The sequence below is a fragment of the Carettochelys insculpta genome, chromosome 3 (genome assembly GCF_033958435.1).
Source record: "Carettochelys insculpta isolate YL-2023 chromosome 3, ASM3395843v1, whole genome shotgun sequence".
In the NCBI taxonomy this organism is placed as follows: domain Eukaryota; kingdom Metazoa; phylum Chordata; order Testudines; family Carettochelyidae; genus Carettochelys; species Carettochelys insculpta.
This window is the reverse complement of record NC_134139.1, coordinates 202,390,525-202,409,557: the sequence shown is the minus strand read 5'-3', so window position 1 is coordinate 202,409,557 and position 19,033 is coordinate 202,390,525. Positions and strand designations below refer to the sequence as shown.

At 57.2% G+C, this 19,033-nt stretch overlaps 1 protein-coding gene across 3 annotated transcripts; it reads left to right on the top strand.

The window, feature by feature from the left end:
• The first annotated feature begins 5,244 nt into the window (after positions 1 to 5,244).
• On the top strand, positions 5,245 to 18,786 carry TRIM35 (tripartite motif containing 35). Of its 3 annotated transcripts, XM_074989028.1 has the most exons (8): positions 5,245 to 5,362; positions 5,864 to 6,284; positions 7,325 to 7,420; positions 9,582 to 9,812; positions 11,381 to 11,403; positions 12,194 to 12,315; positions 17,200 to 17,782; positions 18,728 to 18,764. In XM_074989028.1, the coding sequence occupies exons 1-7, from the start codon at positions 5,259 to 5,261 to the stop codon at positions 17,763 to 17,765; spliced, it is 1,563 nt and encodes a 520-aa protein (XP_074845129.1). In that variant the 5' UTR covers positions 5,245 to 5,258; the 3' UTR covers positions 17,766 to 17,782; positions 18,728 to 18,764. The 3 variants fall into 3 exon arrangements, with proteins under 3 accessions (XP_074845129.1, XP_074845130.1, XP_074845128.1); XM_074989029.1 differs by having other exon boundaries at positions 9,582 to 9,761; positions 17,200 to 18,786; XM_074989027.1 differs by having other exon boundaries at positions 17,200 to 18,786.
• The last annotated feature ends 247 nt before the right edge of the window (positions 18,787 to 19,033 follow it).

The following is a 19,033-nucleotide window of genomic DNA, read 5'->3' as shown; positions in this document are numbered from 1 at the left end:
ATGGGGATGCAACGCCACGGCACTGGCACTGCCGATAGGGTGCCTGGACGCTGCCAACTACCCCCTTCCTCCCGCCTGGTAACCACCTCTAGCGCCTTCGAGCCATACATCACAAAGCAGAGGTGAGCAACCTCTTTGAGAGGTGGGAAACTGAGGCACGGAGCAGGAAAGCAACTTGCCTAATGCTCGAGTGAGACAGGCAGGGGCATGGCTCCCAATTCACAGTCCCTCTGCCCTGGGCTATGCTGCCTCACCCAGCACAAGGCAACAGCTCTGGGATACACCTGAAACCAAGTACAGCTCCCTGCACTGCGACCGGCTGGCAAAACCTGGCCTCACCACAAGCATAATAATAGAAGGGTGCCATAATGGTACCATATGAGCCATGCACTTTGCCAGGTCAGAGTGGGATCTTTTTACCCAGAGTGAAATCAGGAGGCCCAGGGCACAGCCTGGGGACTATGGCAGCATCAAGCTCGTTGCGGGCCACAGGGCAGAGCACTGTGGAGTTCGGGGGTGACCTGGAGCTATCCTTCCCTCTCCGTCCCAGCTGAAACCTGCTCCGGCACCCAGAGCACAGAGGAGCCACCCCTCCAGCGCCTGCACTCACCCTGCTGCAGGGGACTCGGACTCCTGCAAGAGGGGCGTCGCGGGGGAGCCTTGCAAACCGGCCATGGGGGTGCACTCCCAGGCCAAACTCCCCAGCGAGCCAGGCAGCGCCAGGGTGGATTTAAATGGGAGGCAGCTAGCATGACAGGCGGCCGACTTCCCGCAGCCACGCTGCCCTGGGCAAGCCCGCCGTGTACCCCCGGCCCCGGCCAAGCAGCAGCAGCAGGACTCAGCATCCCCTCCCCACGCCCAGCTGGCTTTTTAAGCAGCCGCTGGCCCTGGCTGAGGGCCCGTCCCGCGGGGGAGCTCGCCCTCTCCACCGGCCCTGGACGGCTGAGAGGGGGGCACTGCAGCAGCCAAGGGAGAGAGAGGAACAGCCCGTCCTCAGCCTCTGCCCAGCCGGGCCCGGGACGTGGCCCGGAAGCCCCCGGCCCTGCCCCAGGGCGGGTGACGGCTCGTGGCTCCTCACCCCCCGCTCTCCGCCAGCCCGGGACGGACACACCACTTACGTCGAGGGGCGGCGTCGGGGCTGCGGATCCCGCGCGGGGGAGGCAGGCGGGACCCCCACGTGCGCTGCGAGCCGCCCAGGGCTGTCCCGCGTCCTCGCCGCGGCGGGGCTGCAGCGGGTCTGGAGCCGGAGCCGGGGCCGGGGCGGGCGCGATGCTGCTGCCCCCGCGCGGCTCCGGGCGCACGCTGCAGGCGGGGAGCGGCGCGGGCCGGGCGCCGCGCGCTCTAGCGGCCGGACCCGCCCTCCGGCGGGGGCAGCAGCGGGCGGAGTTACAGCCGGCCGGGCTCGCAGTCCCGCCGGGGTGCTGCCCCTCCAGCGGCGGCAGGAGCGGAGAGCCGGGGCCGGGCAGAGCTGGCCCATGGGACACCAGCCTGCGTGGAGTGGTGCCCAGGCCCGGCGCAGTCCTGCGAATCCATGGCCGGAGGGGTCCCGGCGGGGTGACGCCCAGAGCCGAGGGAGCATGGGAGGGTGTCACATGGAGCCAGTGTTGGAACAGCCAAGCCACGATGGCAGAGCCGAGGGGCCCGAGGCGGGTGCAAGGCAGCGGCGCCTCCTGCGCCGAGCACACCCCTCACATCCACAGGCAAGACACAAAGGTACCAAGGTGCCAGGGCCCAGGCACCGCCCCCTGCGTGTCTGGGTTTGGCCTTTCAGACTGCGCACTCCCACAGGCAGAAGCCAGGTTGTCCCCTCTGCCCTGGCCAGCCCCGAGCACTGCACTTATCACATGCAGGGGAAGCTATTGGTCTGAGGGCCAGGACCCGGGGTTCTGTTCCCGGCTTTGCCTCTGATCAGCTCAGAGACCTTCTCATCTCTTGGCGGTCACCCATAACCAATAGGACGTCTTCATGTCACCCTCCTATTTGTCAGTCCATTGATGGCTCATCAGCCTGGTTCTGGAGTCACAGATTTTACCACAGCAGGGGCAGCTGTTGGAGGAGCCTGGGGCAGCTTTTGAGGCTCTTTTCTTCTTCTCCACTTCTCCTCATCTGCCCTGCGGTGGGACCTCTCAAATTGTGCCATCCCCTGACAGATTACTGCTCTCCACTAGGGACGGTCTTGGGCAAGGTTCTCACAAGTGTCAACACCGAGGCTGCACTTTTTCATCTGTGCCTTCAGCATGTCCTTAGATCGCGTCCGCTGGCCACCAGCGCTCCTCTGTCCTTCCTCCAACTCGGAAAACAGAATCTGTTTTGGGAGGCGCTGATCAGACATCTGAACCATGTGACCAGCCCAACAAAGTTGTTGGTGAATGGTAATGGCTTCAATGCTGCTCATGTGTGACTCTTCCAGGACGCTGTGTTCGTGTGCCTGTCCTCCCAAGAGATATTTAGGATGCTCCTGAGGCAGCGTTGATGATATTGTTCAAACGACGCTTCACATGCCTGCAGTAGCGTTGGAACAACCACTGCACGCTATTCAAGGAGCTTTGTCGTGGGATAGATGCCCTGGTTCTCGAACGTACTAAGTTGCAAGGGCCAAGGTGCTGCCCCCTGCGTGTCTGGGTTTGGCCTTTCAGACTGCGCATTCCTAGAGGCAGAAGCCAGGTTGTCCCCTCTGCCCTGGACAGCCCCGAGCACCCACTGCTGCGGTTATCTTATCCAGGGGAAATTATTAGTAACACCAGTAAAAACCCATTGGTCTGAGGGCCAGGACCACTGGGTTCCATTCCTGGCTTGGCATCTGACCAGCTCAGAGACCATCAGCAAACCACTTCCCTCTTGGTGCCTCCATTTCCCATCCCCGGCCATGTCTGTTTGGACGGTGAGCTCTTGGGGCAGGGACATAATCTCAGTGGGCAGGGGGATATGACAGCACCCAGCACAGAGTGGTACTGGTCTCTGCTGGAACGTTCACCTTGTATGCTACTGCCAGGGTTCTCAGCTCCGTGGCAAGTCTCACAATCGTGAATGGATCTCCTTAGCCAGTGGTTCCCAACCTTTGCGGTAACACGGCACACTTGGATAGCTGTATGAATTGCTGATAAATGTCACCTTTACCATGGGGACAGTCTTACTAGAGAGGTTTGCCAAAGAGTAATGCAGACAACGAACTGAACCAGGATCAAAGGTACGAACGTTTAAATCCACTGCAGAACACATGGTCGCAGTGAGCAGAGACATTTTCAACATCTGCTCAACGCCATGCTAGCGATGTTGAGTAAACCAGTAACCACTGAAAGCAGGCTCCCCTCCCCACCAGCCCACTTCCAGCATTTAAAACACGTCCCAATTCCAACAGGCTGCGGACCTCCCTCCCTTCCCCTTGCCACAGCAGGGAATGGGGGGCAGGCTCTCCACCAGCTCATTCAGGGTGGGAAGCAGCATTTCAGCTGCCTCCTGGCATGAAATGGGGTCTGCGCAGTCTGCATTTCCCTTCACCGCAGCTCTGCCAATGCATTGGCTTGCCACCACCTTTCGGGCTGGATTGTCATTTGCACCAGGGAAATGGGTGCAAAGTCCTCCGACCTCACTTTCCGTGGCCAAAAATGAGAGCAAGGCAATGGGGAGTCGGGCCCAGTGCAATGTTTTGCACTCTTGGGTATCCCTGGCCAGCCCAGCCAGCCCCACGCTATCCAGGATGGTAGACAAGCACCGGCCTCACCCAGGCTGTGCTGCAGCAGCTCCTGGAACCTTGGCTAACAAATAGCAGGATAAGCATTAATAGACTGCACCAATAAATCCAACTCCAGCCTGATTCAAGCCCACGGACAAAGACTAGTCCAGACCCGCCCCCACCCCCTCGTCTGACTATGGCGCCAACAGGCACAGCAGGTCCAGGGACACAGTGGGGCGGGGGGGTGTTCCTGCTGGCAGTCCCTGGAAGCCAGGCGAGGGGAGGCATTGAAACTGCGGGGCTTAGGGCACTCAGCCCTAAGCATACTAGCAGCCTGAGAGCATAATGGCGGCGGCAGCAATTCGAAAGCCCCGCTTTCAAATTGCGTCGCACGTGGAGACCGGGGCCTTTCGAAAGGACCCCCCAAACCTTTGAAAGACCCTTCGTCCTATCTGGCGTTAGGAAGACGGGGCTTTCGAAGACTGAGGGGTCCTTTCGAAAAGCCCCATCTCCACGTGCGACGCAATTCGAAAGCGGTGCATTGGAATGGCCCCTGCTGCCGTTATGCTAATGAGGCACTACATATTCATAACAGCGCCTCATTAACATATTTTGAACTCGCTCATTAACATGTCCCTTCCGAAAGGAAGGGGCTCGTGTAGACACAGCTAGAGAGTTTAACAAGTTTGGGGCAAGAGATCTGTGAGTTGAGTAGATATGCAAATTCCACACATTAACACGTGGCAGGAACAGAGACATCAACTAACTCATGCGGTACAAGAACTGCTTCCCTTCCTGTGAGGCTTGTAACTCCCTCAGCCAGGACAATTAACATCCCCTCGTCTCTTGCCCCCTTCTTTCCATCCTATTTGATTTGTCAGTTTTTTTATTGCAATTTTTTTCTTTTGGTCCTCTGCACTTCTACAGGCCAGTCTGTACTGGATGGAAATAAAATTGATCTGAGGAAGTGGGTCTGTCCCAGGAAAGCTCATCACCGAATCGATCATTTTGTTAGTCTTTAAAGCGCTACCTTTCTGCTGCTTGGTTTTGTTAGTATTTACCCGGGTCTGGCAATGCCTGGGAAGTGGCTTCCCTGCACTTGAATGGCCCTTTTACAGGGTGGATGTTCTCTTAATAGCTCCGCTGCCTTGGTCGCTGGTAATTCAACTAGATCCCCTGAGGAGGAGGCAGAGGGCGGACCAGGGCTTGGAAGAGGCAGGTAGGTGGGTGAGTGGACAAGAGCCAAATGTTCAGGGCCCCCCAGCAACTGCATACGGGTTACGAGAGCCCCGAGTGAGCCCGGTGGGGTGTTGGTGGGGATCCCCAGCGGGGTAGGGGGCAGAGCCGCTGCAGAGCCAAGCCCGGTTCCTTCTGCGGACACACCTCCTCGCTCAGAGCTGCAAGGCGGCGGCTGCGGGCCCTTTGCCAGCCGGTCCCGGGGCAGACGCGTAGCTCAGGCCCCGACCTGGGCGTGGGCTTGGGCGGAGCCCAGTGCAGCCTAGGGCCGGGCCCATAAAAGGAGAGGCCCGGCCACCGCCCCTCCCTTCTCCCGGGCAGCGTGCGCGGGGGGCCGAGCGCGCCAGGGATGCCCAGACACCCCACTCGGCCGCCCGGCAGGCAGCGCCGAGCCAGGGGCTGCTGCAGCCGTTGCCCGCCGGCCTGGGGCGCCGCCGCCAGCCCTGAGAGCAGGTAAAAGCCGACCACAGCCGCTTCCCCCTCCTGCCGGGCCCGGGCCTTGAGCTGGCGGGCGGGAGCGAGCCCCCAACCCCCGCCGGCGCACGCGGGAACACAGCAGCCCTCCCCCACCCCGCAGGCGCACGCGGGAGCAGAGCAGAGCGGCCCCCCCCCTGCAGGCGCACGCGGGAGCAGAGCAGAGCGGCCCCTCCCGCACACAGCCCCCCCCGCCGGCGCACGCGGGAACACAACAGGCCCCCCCCGCCGGCGCACGCGGGAGCAGAGCAGCCCCCCTCCCCCGCAGGCGCACGCGGGAGCAGAGCAGAGCGGCCCCGCACTGACAGCCGGTGCTCCCCACCCCCAGACGCCCCCGTGGGAGCCGCGGAGCCCCGCCCGGCCGCGCCCACCACCGCGGCCGGCCGCTCCCAGTGGGGCGGAGCCGCGTCTGTCGCCGGGGCGGAGCCCAGGCCCGGCGGGGTGCGCGCGCTGCCCGCGGCTGAGCCCCCTCTCCCGCAGGGCCATGGAGCCGCACGCCGCCGCGGCCGCCGCCCCGTTCCGAGAGGAGCTGCTCTGCCCCATCTGCTACGAGCCCTTCCGCGAGGCCGTGACCCTGGGCTGCGGCCACAACTTCTGCCGGGGCTGCGTGAGCCGCTCGTGGGCGCTGCAGCCGCGCCACGCCTGCCCCGTCTGCAAGGAGCCGGCCGCGCCCGCCGACCTGCGTCCCAACCGCACGCTCAACAACCTGGTGGAGCTGGTCCTGCGGGAGGAGCGGCGGCGGGGCGCGGAGGCGGGGCCCGGCCTGTGCGCCCTGCACCGCCAGGAGGCCAAGCTCTTCTGCCAGGAGGACAAGGAGCTGGTGTGCGCGGCGTGCCAGGCCTCCAAGCAGCACGCCGGCCACAGGGTGCGGCCCGTGGCTGAGACGGCCAAGGACTACAGGGTGAGCGAGGGGCGCAGGCCCCCCGGGGCTCATGGGGGTCGTGTGTGTTGCACACTCAGCCAAGTGCGTGAGCTGGGCGTGCGATGGCAGGAGGGTGCATGCACGGAGCTGAGCAGGGTGGCGTGGGTACAGGGAGCCACCGGGCACGCACACCTGGCAGGCGTGTGAGGGTGTGTGCCTGATGATGCCATGGCAGGAGGGTGCATGCACAGAGTCCAGCAGGGTTTGTGGACACAGGGAGGTTCTGGGCACACGCACCGGAGAGCAGAGTCCCTGGGACAAGGGCAGTGGAGTTCGCTTAGTGCTTGTATGGAGGCTGGAAGAGATACTGAGGCAGAGCAGCAGCTCTGAGCTCTCTTGCCACTTGCTAGCCGGGCACCAGGGCTGCTCTCCAGACAAGGGCTTTGCTCTTCCAGCTGGAAAAGGGAAATTGGAGCTGTTGTCGTTACTGGCCGAGTGAGTCACCAGGGAGGCAGCCCCGCCTTAATTCAAACACCAGCAGCCATTGGGGCAGGCCCCGAAATCTGGCTCATAACCCTGACTGAGAAGTGGGGGTAGCGTGGCCGAGGAGGTGAGACACAGCCCTCAGAGTCAGGCATCCTGTGCTCTCATGCCAGCTGTGCTGCGGGCAGGCCTGAGTCACTGATTCTCTGTAACACAGGGAAAATAATCCCTGGGAACAGAGATTGCCAGTCCCTCTAGCTAAGGATCCGGTCTCTGACAGTGGCCAGGACTGGTTGCTTCAGTGGAAGATGCAGAAGCCCCTGCATGAGATATTCACTGGCTCACCTGCCCCCCAGGGGAAGTGTCTTGGGGTTGTCTTGTACACTCAGCAGGAGACTGATGTGTGTAAGGTGCTTGGGAGATCCCTGAAGGAAAGGGGCTTTCAAAATGCCCGTTTTGCTTGTTAACAATGAGGTGTGGTTTTACTCTGGTTAAGGGTACGTGTGCATCTGCATGTATATAACATGCAAATAAAAGGGGTGAGGACTTGGTGTCCTGACGGAGGCCTGCCATTAAGGAAACTCTTCACCCTGCAGGCCAAATGGAGGAACATGGAGAACTCCCTGCGGGAAAAGGTGAAAGATTTTGAGGCAGTCCGGCGGTCCTATGAGTCCATCTCCAGGCATAACCAGGTGAGCCGCTGGGATGAAGCGGTGGGATGGATTGTGATCCCTTATCCGGGCTACTGGGGAGCTAGTCCCAGCAGGAACTGGAAAGGGGGGCTTAGCTGATGGCATACCTTCCGCTGGCCTTATTGTTTGTGGGCTTCAACCCACAGGCAGTCAGCTGCTGGTCTTTCTCGCTGCTGCCAGGAGGGGTTGGTTGGGGGCTGAGGTGAGCCATGAGTTACTGGGTTGGTGCCCCTACTCAGGGCCCCCTATTCTCTCTGAGTAACTAGTGCCTGAGGCTGGGCCTTGTTTGGAAACATTTCTCAATGGAGGCTTTCAGCCTGGAGGATCCAGAGATCCTTTACAACTGTATATAGTGGATTACGCTCCTGTGGCAGGAATGCAGCCACTTCTGGGGTGGAACTCTGCCCCTAGTCCATGCCAGCAGTCTTAGACAGCGATGTAGAGGAGGAGAACAGGCAGGATTGTTGTGGGCAGGCAGGCTGGGTCACAGAAGCAGGCTCAAGCCATGGCTGGGGCTCTGGACTCTGCCCTTCCTAACCCCTTTGCAGCAAGCGTGGGCAAGGCAGCATAGATAGCGGGAATGTACCAGAACAGCCCAGGAGCCATCCTGGCCTGGCAGCAGTCCCCAGAGAAGGTGCCTCTGCAGTGCATGGTCTGGGGAGGTGGAGATTCCCCATGGCACAAGTGGGAGCTGGGAGCCTGATGGCTTTTCAATGGGGGAGCTGCCTCCAGCTGTCCTCTGTCCCCTGGAGAATCACCAGCAGGGTGAGATGAGGCCTTTCCTTGTCCTTGTGCTTTAAGGCTCCTGGAGAGGCAGAGGCCTGTGTGCCAGGGTAGTGACTGGGGGCACAATGCAGTCCCAGGAGAGGTGCGAGGACATGGGTGGAGCTGTGCATGGAGAGGTTACCGCTGGAACAACGCGTGGCCAGGGAGCATCCGCAGAGCTGCGTGTGGCCCAGGCCAGAGCCAGCTGCTTTTCCTTCGAGACGGGGCTCAGCCGGGCCGTGCATGAGGGAGGCTGATGGCTCGGCTCTGCACTTAGTGTTGGCCTGTCTCTTGCATTCATGGGTCTGTGGGGAGGCCAAGGTGGAGGAGGACAGTTTCTGCTGCTGTGGGAAATGTGGGGGAGGGGAGTGCAGGATGGGTGGGGCTGATGCTGGCATTGGGGTTGCTGAGCCCCTGTGGCTCGTTTTCTGTAGTTCTCCAGGTCAGCTTCAGCCCTGGGAGTGGTCAGTAGGGTGATTGATGGGTGGGTCCTGGGAGTAGCTGGTTCACCCTGTAGTTGCCTCTGTCCCAGAGCGCTCCTTGACCCTCCGAGTGGGAGGAGAGGCTGCTTTTGGCTCAGGAGGACATTCTGGCTGGGAAATGCTGGCTGGGGAACCCAGGGGCCAAGTGCTGGAGTTGCTGTCCAGGCCAAGGTCTCTTCCTGGTGATGGCAGCCAGTGGGGTTCTGCTGGTGTCCAGTGGAAGAAGCTATCCTGTGCCACTTGTCGGGGCAATTCACAGTGGGAGCAAATGCCCTCGCTGGGAGCGGGGCTCAGGATCTGGGTTCAGCTGCGACAGACTTTCTGGGATCGTTTTGCCTCTTCAGCTGCCCAGCAGGCTGCTGCCCTGTCTAGTTAGCAGAGCTGGTCACAATGCCCCTGTCTTTTTCCCAGGCAGAAGGTCAGTTTGGGGACGCAGGGGTGGGGGGAACAGATGCAAGTTTCCATTTTGAGTTGAACTGTTCAGATTGGCGCTGTCCACTCCCTTCCCCCAGCTGGGCTTTGGTTCTCCCCCCCCTTTGCGTTTTCCCAGGGGGCCAAAACCCCAAACATATTTCACCTGGGAAAAGCAAAATGGATCTTTTTGTGTCCAAAAATCAAAAGGTTTTTCAGCCTCATCTGGCTTATGGGGAGCCAAGATCATGGCCCAACTGCTGCTTTTTTACGAAAGTCATTCGAAACATTCTGATTAGTCTTCCCAGATTGCAGTCTCCGTGGGGCAGCGGCCCTCTGCTGTGTCTTTGCATGGCACCCCGGCTGTACAAATCACGCTCGACCCTTCCTGTGTCGGAATGGGATCCTGGTGCCACGCGTTGGATGTAGCGCCCCCTAGGGACGGCAAAGCGCATGTTAAAGTCAGGTTGTTGCTATGTCCTCTTTTTCCTCTTGTCGGACAGGTGGAGGTGGCCAAGCTGGAGGATCAGATCCGGAAGGAGTTTGAGCAGCTGCACGAGTTCCTGCAGGCGGAGGAGAAGGCTGTGCTGTCGGAGCTGCAGGAGGAGGCCCGGCGCAAGCAGGACCTGATCGAGGGCAAGATCAAGAAGCTGTCGGAGGACGGCGACGCTCTGCTGCACGAGGTGAACCAGCTGCAGGCTGACCTGAAGGAGGATGACCCCTCGTTCCTCAGGGTAATGCTGCCTGCCCTCCTCCCAGTGCCTCCAGTGCTCATTGGTCCCTTTCCCTGACTCCCATGGGGAATTGTGGGTAGTGGGAGTGGTATCCTTGCTCCGTCCACAGTGCAGGGCTGCTGCAGATTTCTGCTCCAATGATGGGGATTGCAGGGGTTAACACAGCTGTAACATTTCCATGGTGGTCCTTAGTCTTCAGCATCACCAAATGCAGCCCTGCCTCCTTTGGGGCCAGATAACCACAGGCTTCCAGAACAGCTGGCAGCCTGTCAGCGAGAGCCCCCATGCCCTCGAGAAACACTCTGGTGGCCAAGGCAGGACATAATCTGTAATGCCTCCGGGAGCAGTAACGGGGCTGGAGCCTAGCAGAAAGGCCCTAGGCATGGACACCTAGAGCTGAGCTGAAATGTCAGCAAAACCCAACAATTGCAATGTTGGGTTTGTTATGCAGAATCCCCCCCACAGTTAGAGGGGTTTTTCTCCTCACCCACAGCCCCCGACAGCTGGCTTCAGTTCCCATCTGCTCCACCAAGGATGTTGGCATATGGCAGAGGGTGTGGAGAAGTGATACCCAAGGCTCAGTCTTGACTTCCAGCAAGCGAGCGGGTTCCTAGGGCTGGATACATTGCTAAGGAGCATCAGAATTGTAAGCCAGGGCCCCAGACAGGGTGAACCCAAACTTGCGCCAGGGCTTTCAGTGGAGCTTCCCTGACTGACACCAGCAGAGGATCAGTCCCTGGATTTGAAGGGTGTAATGGTTGTGGATTAAACCAGTTAGGGCCGGTCTGTGCTAGAAAACGAGGTCAGCCCACCTGTGCTGCACAGGATGAGAGAAACCTGCTGCCCAAGTGACGTAGGTAAGCCCGCCTGAGTCCCTGTGCACTCAGCTGTGGGGTGATGGAGGAATTCTTCCATCGACCTTGCTACGGCCTCTCTGGGCGATGGACAGGGGAACTGCAGCTTGAGGGTGGATGCTGCAGTGCTGTAGTGTTTCAAGGGCAAACAGGCCTGTAGGGCGGCATGGTAGGGCCTGGGAGGTGAGGCGATAACTCGGGGGAAAACTTGCCATCTTCCTGCATTCTGTGAGTCAGCACCTCTCCCAGGTGGTTGGAGCAAAACAATCTCGTTTTCATGGGAAATTCTCTAGTGCCGGCTCAGCGGCACGTGGTTTTCTTGTGGAAGTTTTGCAGTTTGGCTTGCCCCAGTCCTGGGCAGGCTCCCTCTTTTTTTTTTTTTTTCCTCCATCCATGGATGGAATCAATTTTGTTCTGTGCACTGAGGCGTGTGCAGATGTGCATCACCCATAAACAAGCTGCTGGCTGTGAGCACCCTGCTGATCAGTTGGACGGTACCTGACTCTCTCGTGGGCAGCTCCCAAGCGCTCAGCTTGCAGGGAACGCTGGTCCTTGGCATAAGAACCACATCACTCGCCCCTTCCAAACTGTGAAATTGGGTGCTCTGGTACATAACGGTCCTGTCCCCGGAGTGTGCCCCCATTGTCAGTTCCTCTGTGGGTGAAACCTGCGCAAGGCGTTTGTGTAATGTGTAATGTCTCTTTCCTCTTTCAGAAACACAAGAACCGCAAGCGCAGGTAGGGTGTGTTCCTGAGCGTTGGAAATCCCGAATGTGCAGCTGGGGTTATTGGGCACAACACGGCCTTCTTGGGCCAGGTCCTGTGGCGTTCCCTATCCCGAGCACAATGGCTTTGTCCCTTGTATGAACCTTCCTGCATGGGGACACAAAACCTTGGCACAATGCCTAGAACCTCCAGTGTGGTCAGGTGGAGGTGGTACTTTTGCAGGGAGCCTCGTTTGCAGAGGCACAGAGTATCAGTGACTCTGTAGCCCGTGGCACTTCAGGTCCCTGGGCAACTACCAACTGCACGTGGTAGAGATGAGCCTGAGGTGCAAACTCTGGGTAGAAATAACTAACCCCCTTCCCAGGTGCCACGTTAGCCTTTGAAGGGCTGCTCCAGGACTGAGTTCTAGTTCCAAATTCAGGAGATGGAGCCCCCACCTGGGCCTGGAAACAGATGGTCCCTTCTCCAGCTCAGGCTGAAAGGGCAGTTGCAGGCAGGCTGTAACTACCCAGGCTGGAATCCGGTCCGGGAACCCCAGGATTTGTTTTTGAAGCCCTGTTTGAAAGCCCCTCCCTCAGCACAGTGCCCCCTAGCCAGGTGCTGAGCTGACCCTGAGACCAGCATGGTCCTGACTCAGCAGTGCCTTGGGGGTCTAATCTCTGGCCCAGCCTTGGTGGTGGGATGTTGTTCTGTAACCATCACCTACTGGCACAACAAAGTCCGTCCCAGCCCAGGTGATGCTTTGCGGTAACCATAGCCTCCGGCGGATGGATCGGTCTAACCGGCTGCTGCCTGTCCCTAGGATTGCCTGCACTGTGGAGGAGCCAGAAGCCATCCCTCCTGGGATGCTGATTGACATCCCCAAGTTCCTGGGGTCCCTGCAGTACAACGTGTGGAAGAAGATGCTGGACATCATTACAGTAGGTGAGTTGCTGAGGGAGGGCAGTGGGTGACGGGGGGGCAGAGAGTGACTGGTACCTTAAAGCCACAGGGATACTCAAACGTTGCAGGATGGGACCAAGCCCCAGAGAATAACACACCAAGAGCAGTGGGTTGCATGTAGCAGGCAAAGATGCTCTGTATACAGACTCCAGATACTGGTACATTGAATTGTAAGTGGTGGAGACAAATGTCGTCTTCTCCACTCTGCTCTTGTAGCAGGTGGCTGCGCTCAATGGCCTCCTGAGGTCTCTTCCTGCCCCAGTCCTCTGTGATTGAGCTGAACTAGAGAAGCAACCCATTTGTACATGCATGCAGGTCCCGATTTTATACACTAGAGGGCGGTAGACACACCCAAAGAAAGAACCTACCTGACCAGACCAATGATCCACCATAGCCCATTGTCCTGCCTCCTCCCAGTAGCCAAATCCGGCTCCTCCAGAGGGAATGACCGGACCAGGGTAGTTATCCCCTGTTGTTCACTCGCAGTTTAAGACAACACCAGCCACCAGCCTGGGGTTGCATCTCTGGCCAGCTTGGCTAATAGGCCATGTCTAGTTCTTTCTTGTCCCAGTTATAGTTAGTCTGTACAGTAAAACCACGATTTACATGATTTCGACTTAACATGTTGCTTGGATTAATGGGAGTCAAAATAGGCAAGTGGAGTCGGCCAGGTGGTGCAGTGCTATGCCTGCGGGCTCCAGTCCCTCCACCCCCAGCTAGGGGAAGCTGGGGAGCAGCCGCACTGCCTTGCCGGTTGCAGGAGCTGGGAAACTGACTAGCGTTGCTGCGCCAGTCAGTTTCCTGGTTCCAGCAAGTGGTGGGCAGCTGGGAGTCTGGTGCAGCTATGCCGGTCGGTTTCCAGCTCCCCACCACTTGCAGTTTCTGGGAAACTGACCAGCTCTGCTGCATTTGGCTCTGGGCTCTCTGATGCTCCTGGGAGCAGGGAGCCAGGCACAGCCAGGATGGGGGACCTGTCCCAACTTAAGCAAATTTTGATTTACGTGTGGTTGCTCAGACATGCAACCTGCATGTAAGTCGGGGGTTACTGTATCCGCAAAAATGAGAACTCCTGCGGCACCTTATAGACTGACAGATTTTTTTGGAGCATAAGCTTTTGTGGGCAAAGACCCGCTTCATCCAAGTCTTTAAGGTGTCGCAGGACTTCTCATAGTTAGTCTTGGCCTTTAACATCCCGGGCAGTGAGTTCACAGGTTGACTGTGTGTAGTCGGAAGAAGGACTTTAATTTGTTCAGAGCCTGCTGCCTGTTAATTCCATTGGGTAACTACTTACTTTCTCCACATCAGCCATGATTGTAGAGACCTTTCTTTTGTTCTCCCTTCCTTGTCTCTCTCCTCAGCTGAGCAGTCCCAAACTTTCTAATCTCTCCTTCAGTGTTGCCTTTCTCTTTTTTCCCCCCCACCCCCCAATATATCTTGAGATGGGCGTAGAACATCTGCACACAGTATTTGAGATGTGGGTGTGCCATGGATTTGTTTTGGTGGCAGTATGACATTTTCTGTCTTATCCATCCCTTTCCTAATGGCTCCTGACAGTCTTCTGGCTTTTTTGACTGCTGCTGCACACTTAGTGGCTGTTTTTCAGAGAACTATCCTTAATGACTCCCCAAGATCTTGTTTTTGAAATAGCTAATTTAGAAACCTATCATTTTATATGGATAGTTAGGGTTACGTTTTGCAGTGTGCATTCCTTTTCATTTATCAATACTGAAATTATCTGCTAATTTGTTGCCCTCTCAGTTTTGCGAGGATTCCTCTAACTCATCACAGTATGCTTTGCATTTAACTATCTGAGTAATTTTATATCTGTAATAGGATGGGGTTTCTGAGCACAGCTGGAGAAATCAATCCAGGGTAACTTTGCTTAAAATCTGGGCTACTTACAGCTCCAGGCTGAGATTCCTTCTCACTAAGGCAAATCCAACCAGCCACTATAGCATTTCTGCCACCCAGAAGCTGCACAAGCAAACCCACAGACTTCCCAGCTGCTATACCAGCTTAGACTAGCAACCCACAAATTTAGGTAAGAGGCTTTTAAGCCTGTTTCACCAACTCCCTGCAGTTTCTTCCCATCCAAAGGGTCCAACCACAATCCCTGCTCAATATGTACTAGGATCTTAACCAAATCACCACACACACACCAATCCTTCAGATCTAAGTCAACAGGTTTATTGATAACGAACAGGGTTAGCGAGAACAATTGTTTAAAGCAATACTTTACATATATCATTTTCCATTAGTGCTGCAGGCCAGTGGAGTTATATGCTGATTCTTAAATGTCTCTGGAAGTCCACTTCAGGTTATGTGGTTTTAGTGACTGGAGAGTTGTATATCCAGCCTGCTGGAGTCCACATGCTTTGACACAGACCCTGGGAGACAGGGCCCAGAACAAAGAAGCAAGATCCAGTCCAAGATGGACGCTGCTAAGTCCCCATCATGGTTCTCTTTGTGTCCAGAGACAAAAGCCCTTTCTTCTTCCCCTAGTCCCTTGAAGGTCGACCCCCACCTGACTCAGGTGAACCCCTGCGGCAAAGTGCCATTGGTCGCTGGTTTTGCTGGCACGCCCCGTCATTTAAATGGCAGGCGGAAATGATGTCTGGGCATCTCCTTTCGATTCATTTGCTCAGCCCAGGTCACCTGACCAGGGGGCTGCATTCTGCTGGCAAGTCCCAAGCATCTGGGATGTGGTTCCATGTCCGTGGACCTGGTTTCCACCACACTGTTTAGCTCAGTGCCCTGGCTGGGGCTGAGTTCGCATCGTAGCACCAAAACATTTTGTAACACAGCTACAGAGCTGAAATCTAGAACTTCACTTACCAACGTGATACAGACGTATGAGTAGCGTGCGTAAAGCCAGGACAGCCTCAGCTTTCCTTAGACACCTCACCCGGCCCCCTTGGCACTGTTTTGGGGCCATTAGCTACAGTGGATGCATAAAATGGCTTCCATATCCAGTATAGAAATCTAGCCATGTTGCAGTGTCATCTGCAAACTTTGTCACCTCACTCTTTATCCCTTTGTCCAGAGCATTGATGGTCCTATACAACAGGTGCTTACGGGGGGGGGGGGGGGGGGGAGAGAGAGAGAGAGAGAGAGAGAGAGAGAGAGAGTGTGTGTGTGTGTGTGTGAGAGAGAGAGACACACACAATCTAAAGGGGTGGACACATGACTTCCCCATGTGTCTCCTCTGCCTAGTGACCCCGCCCTCCCCAGGTAAGGTGGGGGGTAGGGGAAGTGTTCTCTGAAAGCTGAGCCCTTGGGCAGCTGCCCAGCAGAGATTCAGGTGCCTCTGAGGTGCAGAGAGCCCAGAGCCGGCAGTGTGTTGTCTATAGGTGGTGCACATAGCATTTATTCCGCCCTTGGGTGGAAGAAAATGGAGGGGACATTGGTGGGAGGTGCAGTAAGTCGTCTCTCCCTGGCAGCCAAGCAGAGGGTGTGATGTCGCTCCTAGCTAGGAGCTCCCTGCCCGAGCTCAGCTGTAAGGGACCGGAGGGGAAGTCCAGAATTACACGCACTGAGCTCTGGGGGTCTGATTTGGATAGCCCCTAGAAATCTTACCACTGGCACAGGTTTAGAGCCAGGAAGGCAGGAGGGAAGCTGGCTGGTGGGTAAAGCATTGCTCTGGGGCTTGGGATCAGGGTTCTGTTGACAGCTCTGCTACCAGCTCCCTGTGTGACTGCTGGAGCGAGTCCCCCGCCAGCTGTCTGGCTCAGCTGCGAACTGGGACTGGTGCTGCTCTGCTTCCCCCCCCGGGGGTATCCTGCGATGGTGCCGTGAGGTGCTCCACCAGCAGTGAGCCACATGGGCGAGCGAGCGAGCCGCACGCGTGGCCCTCTTTCCTCTCAGCGCCTCGCAAGATGGTCATCCCCGAGACGGTCTCCCGGGAGGAGTCGCTTTGCTAACTGGGCTTGTGTACCTAGAATTAGCGGGCTGTGATTAGCCAACTGAGCCGGAACTGCGCTGCGATCGGCTGCAGAGGGAGCGCCCGGCTCTGTCAGCGCTGCGTGCCGTCAGCACGCGCCTCGCTTCACGGGCCTTGGCTGGACGCGTGTATCACTTGGGTAGTCCCGTGGAGGGGGATACACAGAGGGGAATCAGTGGAAGGTGGTAACCTGGGCGGGGGCTTTGGTAAACGAAATGTCACGTGGGCCACGCACACAACCCAGGGGGCCGCAGGTGGCTCGCCCACTGCCGTAGGGTTACAAGAAGTAAAGCTGAACAGAGCCCTACACAAGGCAGGTGTGGAAAATACTTCCAGTTCAGTGGTGCCTGGGCACCGGCAGTGGAGATGTGCTAGGTGCTGTATGAACCCCTGGCCAATGAGAGCCTCTGCCCTCAAAGCTTTGACAGGCCTAAAGAGGAGACCAGGCGAGGGGTGGGATGGGGTGGTGGAGAGGGTAGGATCCTTGTGGTGCTTCACCCATAGACAGCAGTTCTGGCCACGTGGCACCTGCCATATCCCGTGGAAGCTCCAGCAGGGGGTGTGCTGAGGCAGGACTTGAAGGAGTGGTTGGTGAAGTTGAGAGTTTGGCCTGGAGACGAGCCCTGGCCACGCGAGGCTGATTGCTCAAGGCCTCTGGCATGTTGCAGGGTGAGCATTGGCCCCAGGCTCCATCCTGCACCTGGTGCTGTCCCATGGGCAGCTTGGGGGAAGTGTCTCTCCTCACACGGGGGCTGAGATGGGGAACATGGAGGTGCCAGTGGGAGAGGTTGAGGGATGAAGGCTGCCAGGTGCAACGTTTGCCCACAGCTGTGGATAAACAAAGGCTCTGAGGCTGGGAGTAGACCCCTCACACCAGCTTGTGATGCTAGCTCCGAAGGCAGCTCCTGACCACTTTTCTTTCTCAGTTCCCTTTAGCTTTGACCCCAACTCTGCCGCAGGCTGGCTCTCGGTCTCCAGCAACCTCACCAGTGTCTCCAACGGCAGCTACAAGCTGCTGGTGGACAACCCCGAGCGCTTCTCCTCCCACCCTTGCATCCTGGGCTCCCAGGGCTTCTCCAGGGGCTCCCACGTCTGGGAGGTGGACCTGGGTGGCCTCACTAACTGGCGTGTGGGCGTGGCCAAGAGGCGCAGCGGCCGCCGGTGGAACTTCCACCACGACGCCCGCTCGGGCTTCTGGTACATCTACCGCCTGGAAGGGGCAGACAGCGAGATGTGCCGAGTCTCCAACTTGGCCCGCTCGGAAACGCCGCTCCGGGACCTGAAGCGGATCCGGGTGGAGCTGGACTGCGACGAGGGCGAGCTCTCCTTCTATGACGCTGACCAGAAGAGCCACATCTACACCTTCCACGAGCACTTCAATGGTGAGGTCTTCCCCTATTTCTACGTGGGCAGCCTGATGCCTGATAGGCCACCTGGGGCTCTCAGGATCTGCCCTCTGCAAGTCCTGATCAAGGAAGACCTTCCACTTTAGGCTGCTCCATACAACAGGTAAAGACTGCCTCTGCTGTCCCCCATTGCCCCTGGCCTGCTCTTCCAAATGCCTTTGGGTGTCTGCCTCTAGTGGACCACCCTGCCTAGCTTCTAGCTTGGCCTTACCCCCCAGGAAAAGTAAAGAAACAGACTGACAGGGCCAGACCAAAAACCCAGAACCAAGCTACTTCTAGATAGGCCTAATGAGGTTAATAACACAATACGGCTTGTCATGAGGTATAACCCTGACTTCCAACTCCTCCACACTGACAATCTACAACCTGTGCTGGAATGTGGTGGTTGACTCTCACTGGTCCTGGGTGATGGACCTGTTCTTTCCTGCAGAGAGCTGCCAACCCTCAGGTCAATTCTCACTAGTGACAGCATGTCCCATGCCAGAGCTGCTCGCCCGGGAACCTTTCCTTGCAACAAACCCCAGTCCACATGTTTGCACTAGACACCATCACTGGACGTAACCTCGTCAGTTACATGGGCAGGGGCTCATATTCCTGCACTTTTGCTAATGTGACATATGCCGTCAGGTGCCAGCAATGCTACTGTGCCATGTGCAGTCGAGAAATGGGACAATCAATTTGCCAAAGAGTGAATGGACTTAAATCAGACATTAGGAATCTACATACACATAAGCTGCTCAGTGAGCATTTGAGATGCGCAGGATGCGCTATTGAAGCCTTACTGGTGTGTGTTTTAAAACAAAGATTGTAACACCTGATTACAAGGGGAGACTTCAGAATTGGAATTCATTTTCAAGTTTGATACCCATGACCATGGACTCAACAAAGATCTCAGCTACCTAATGCATAACAAGGACAATTTCCTCACCTTAGATATTCAGTGATCTCAGCCATCCCACTGAACTTAATATGACACTTGCAGAGGTTTTTTCCCCGCTTCTTGCACCCCATCTAGCTGATTCATCATTTTTTTCCTGTTATTCTCCAGATCTGAAGAAGTGGGTGTCTCTCTCAGAAGCTTGTCACCTAATAAATAATAATGTTAATCTTTAAGGTGCTACAGGGCTGCTCTTTTGTTCACTGGAGGGTGTGTGTGTGTGTGTGTGTGGGGGCGGGGGGAGGAATCTATTTTCTCCTGTTTGTCTCCATAACAGATTGTTGGGGGGTGGGAAAACCACAAACTTCTCTGGCTTCAGGATGGGCTGGGTCTCAAATTTTGTGTGTCTATTCAAATCTTCATCAGAAAGGGTTCAGTTTGCTGCCTGGCTGCCCTGGGGAGAACGATAGCTCAGCA

What these genes read in the sequence shown, in the direction of transcription:
- TRIM35 (XM_074989027.1), top strand. Translation starts at nt 5,259, where the DNA reads ATGCCCAGACACCCCACTCGGCCGCCCGGCAGGCAGCGCCGAGCCAGG. An exon ending in CACAAGAACCGCAAGCGCAG is followed by an intron (nt 11,404 to 12,193) that starts GTAGGGTGTGTT and finishes GCCTGTCCCTAG; the next exon opens with GATTGCCTGCACTGTGGAGG. An exon ending in GCTGGACATCATTACAGTAG is followed by an intron (nt 12,316 to 17,199) that starts GTGAGTTGCTGA and finishes TTTCTTTCTCAG; the next exon opens with TTCCCTTTAGCTTTGACCCC.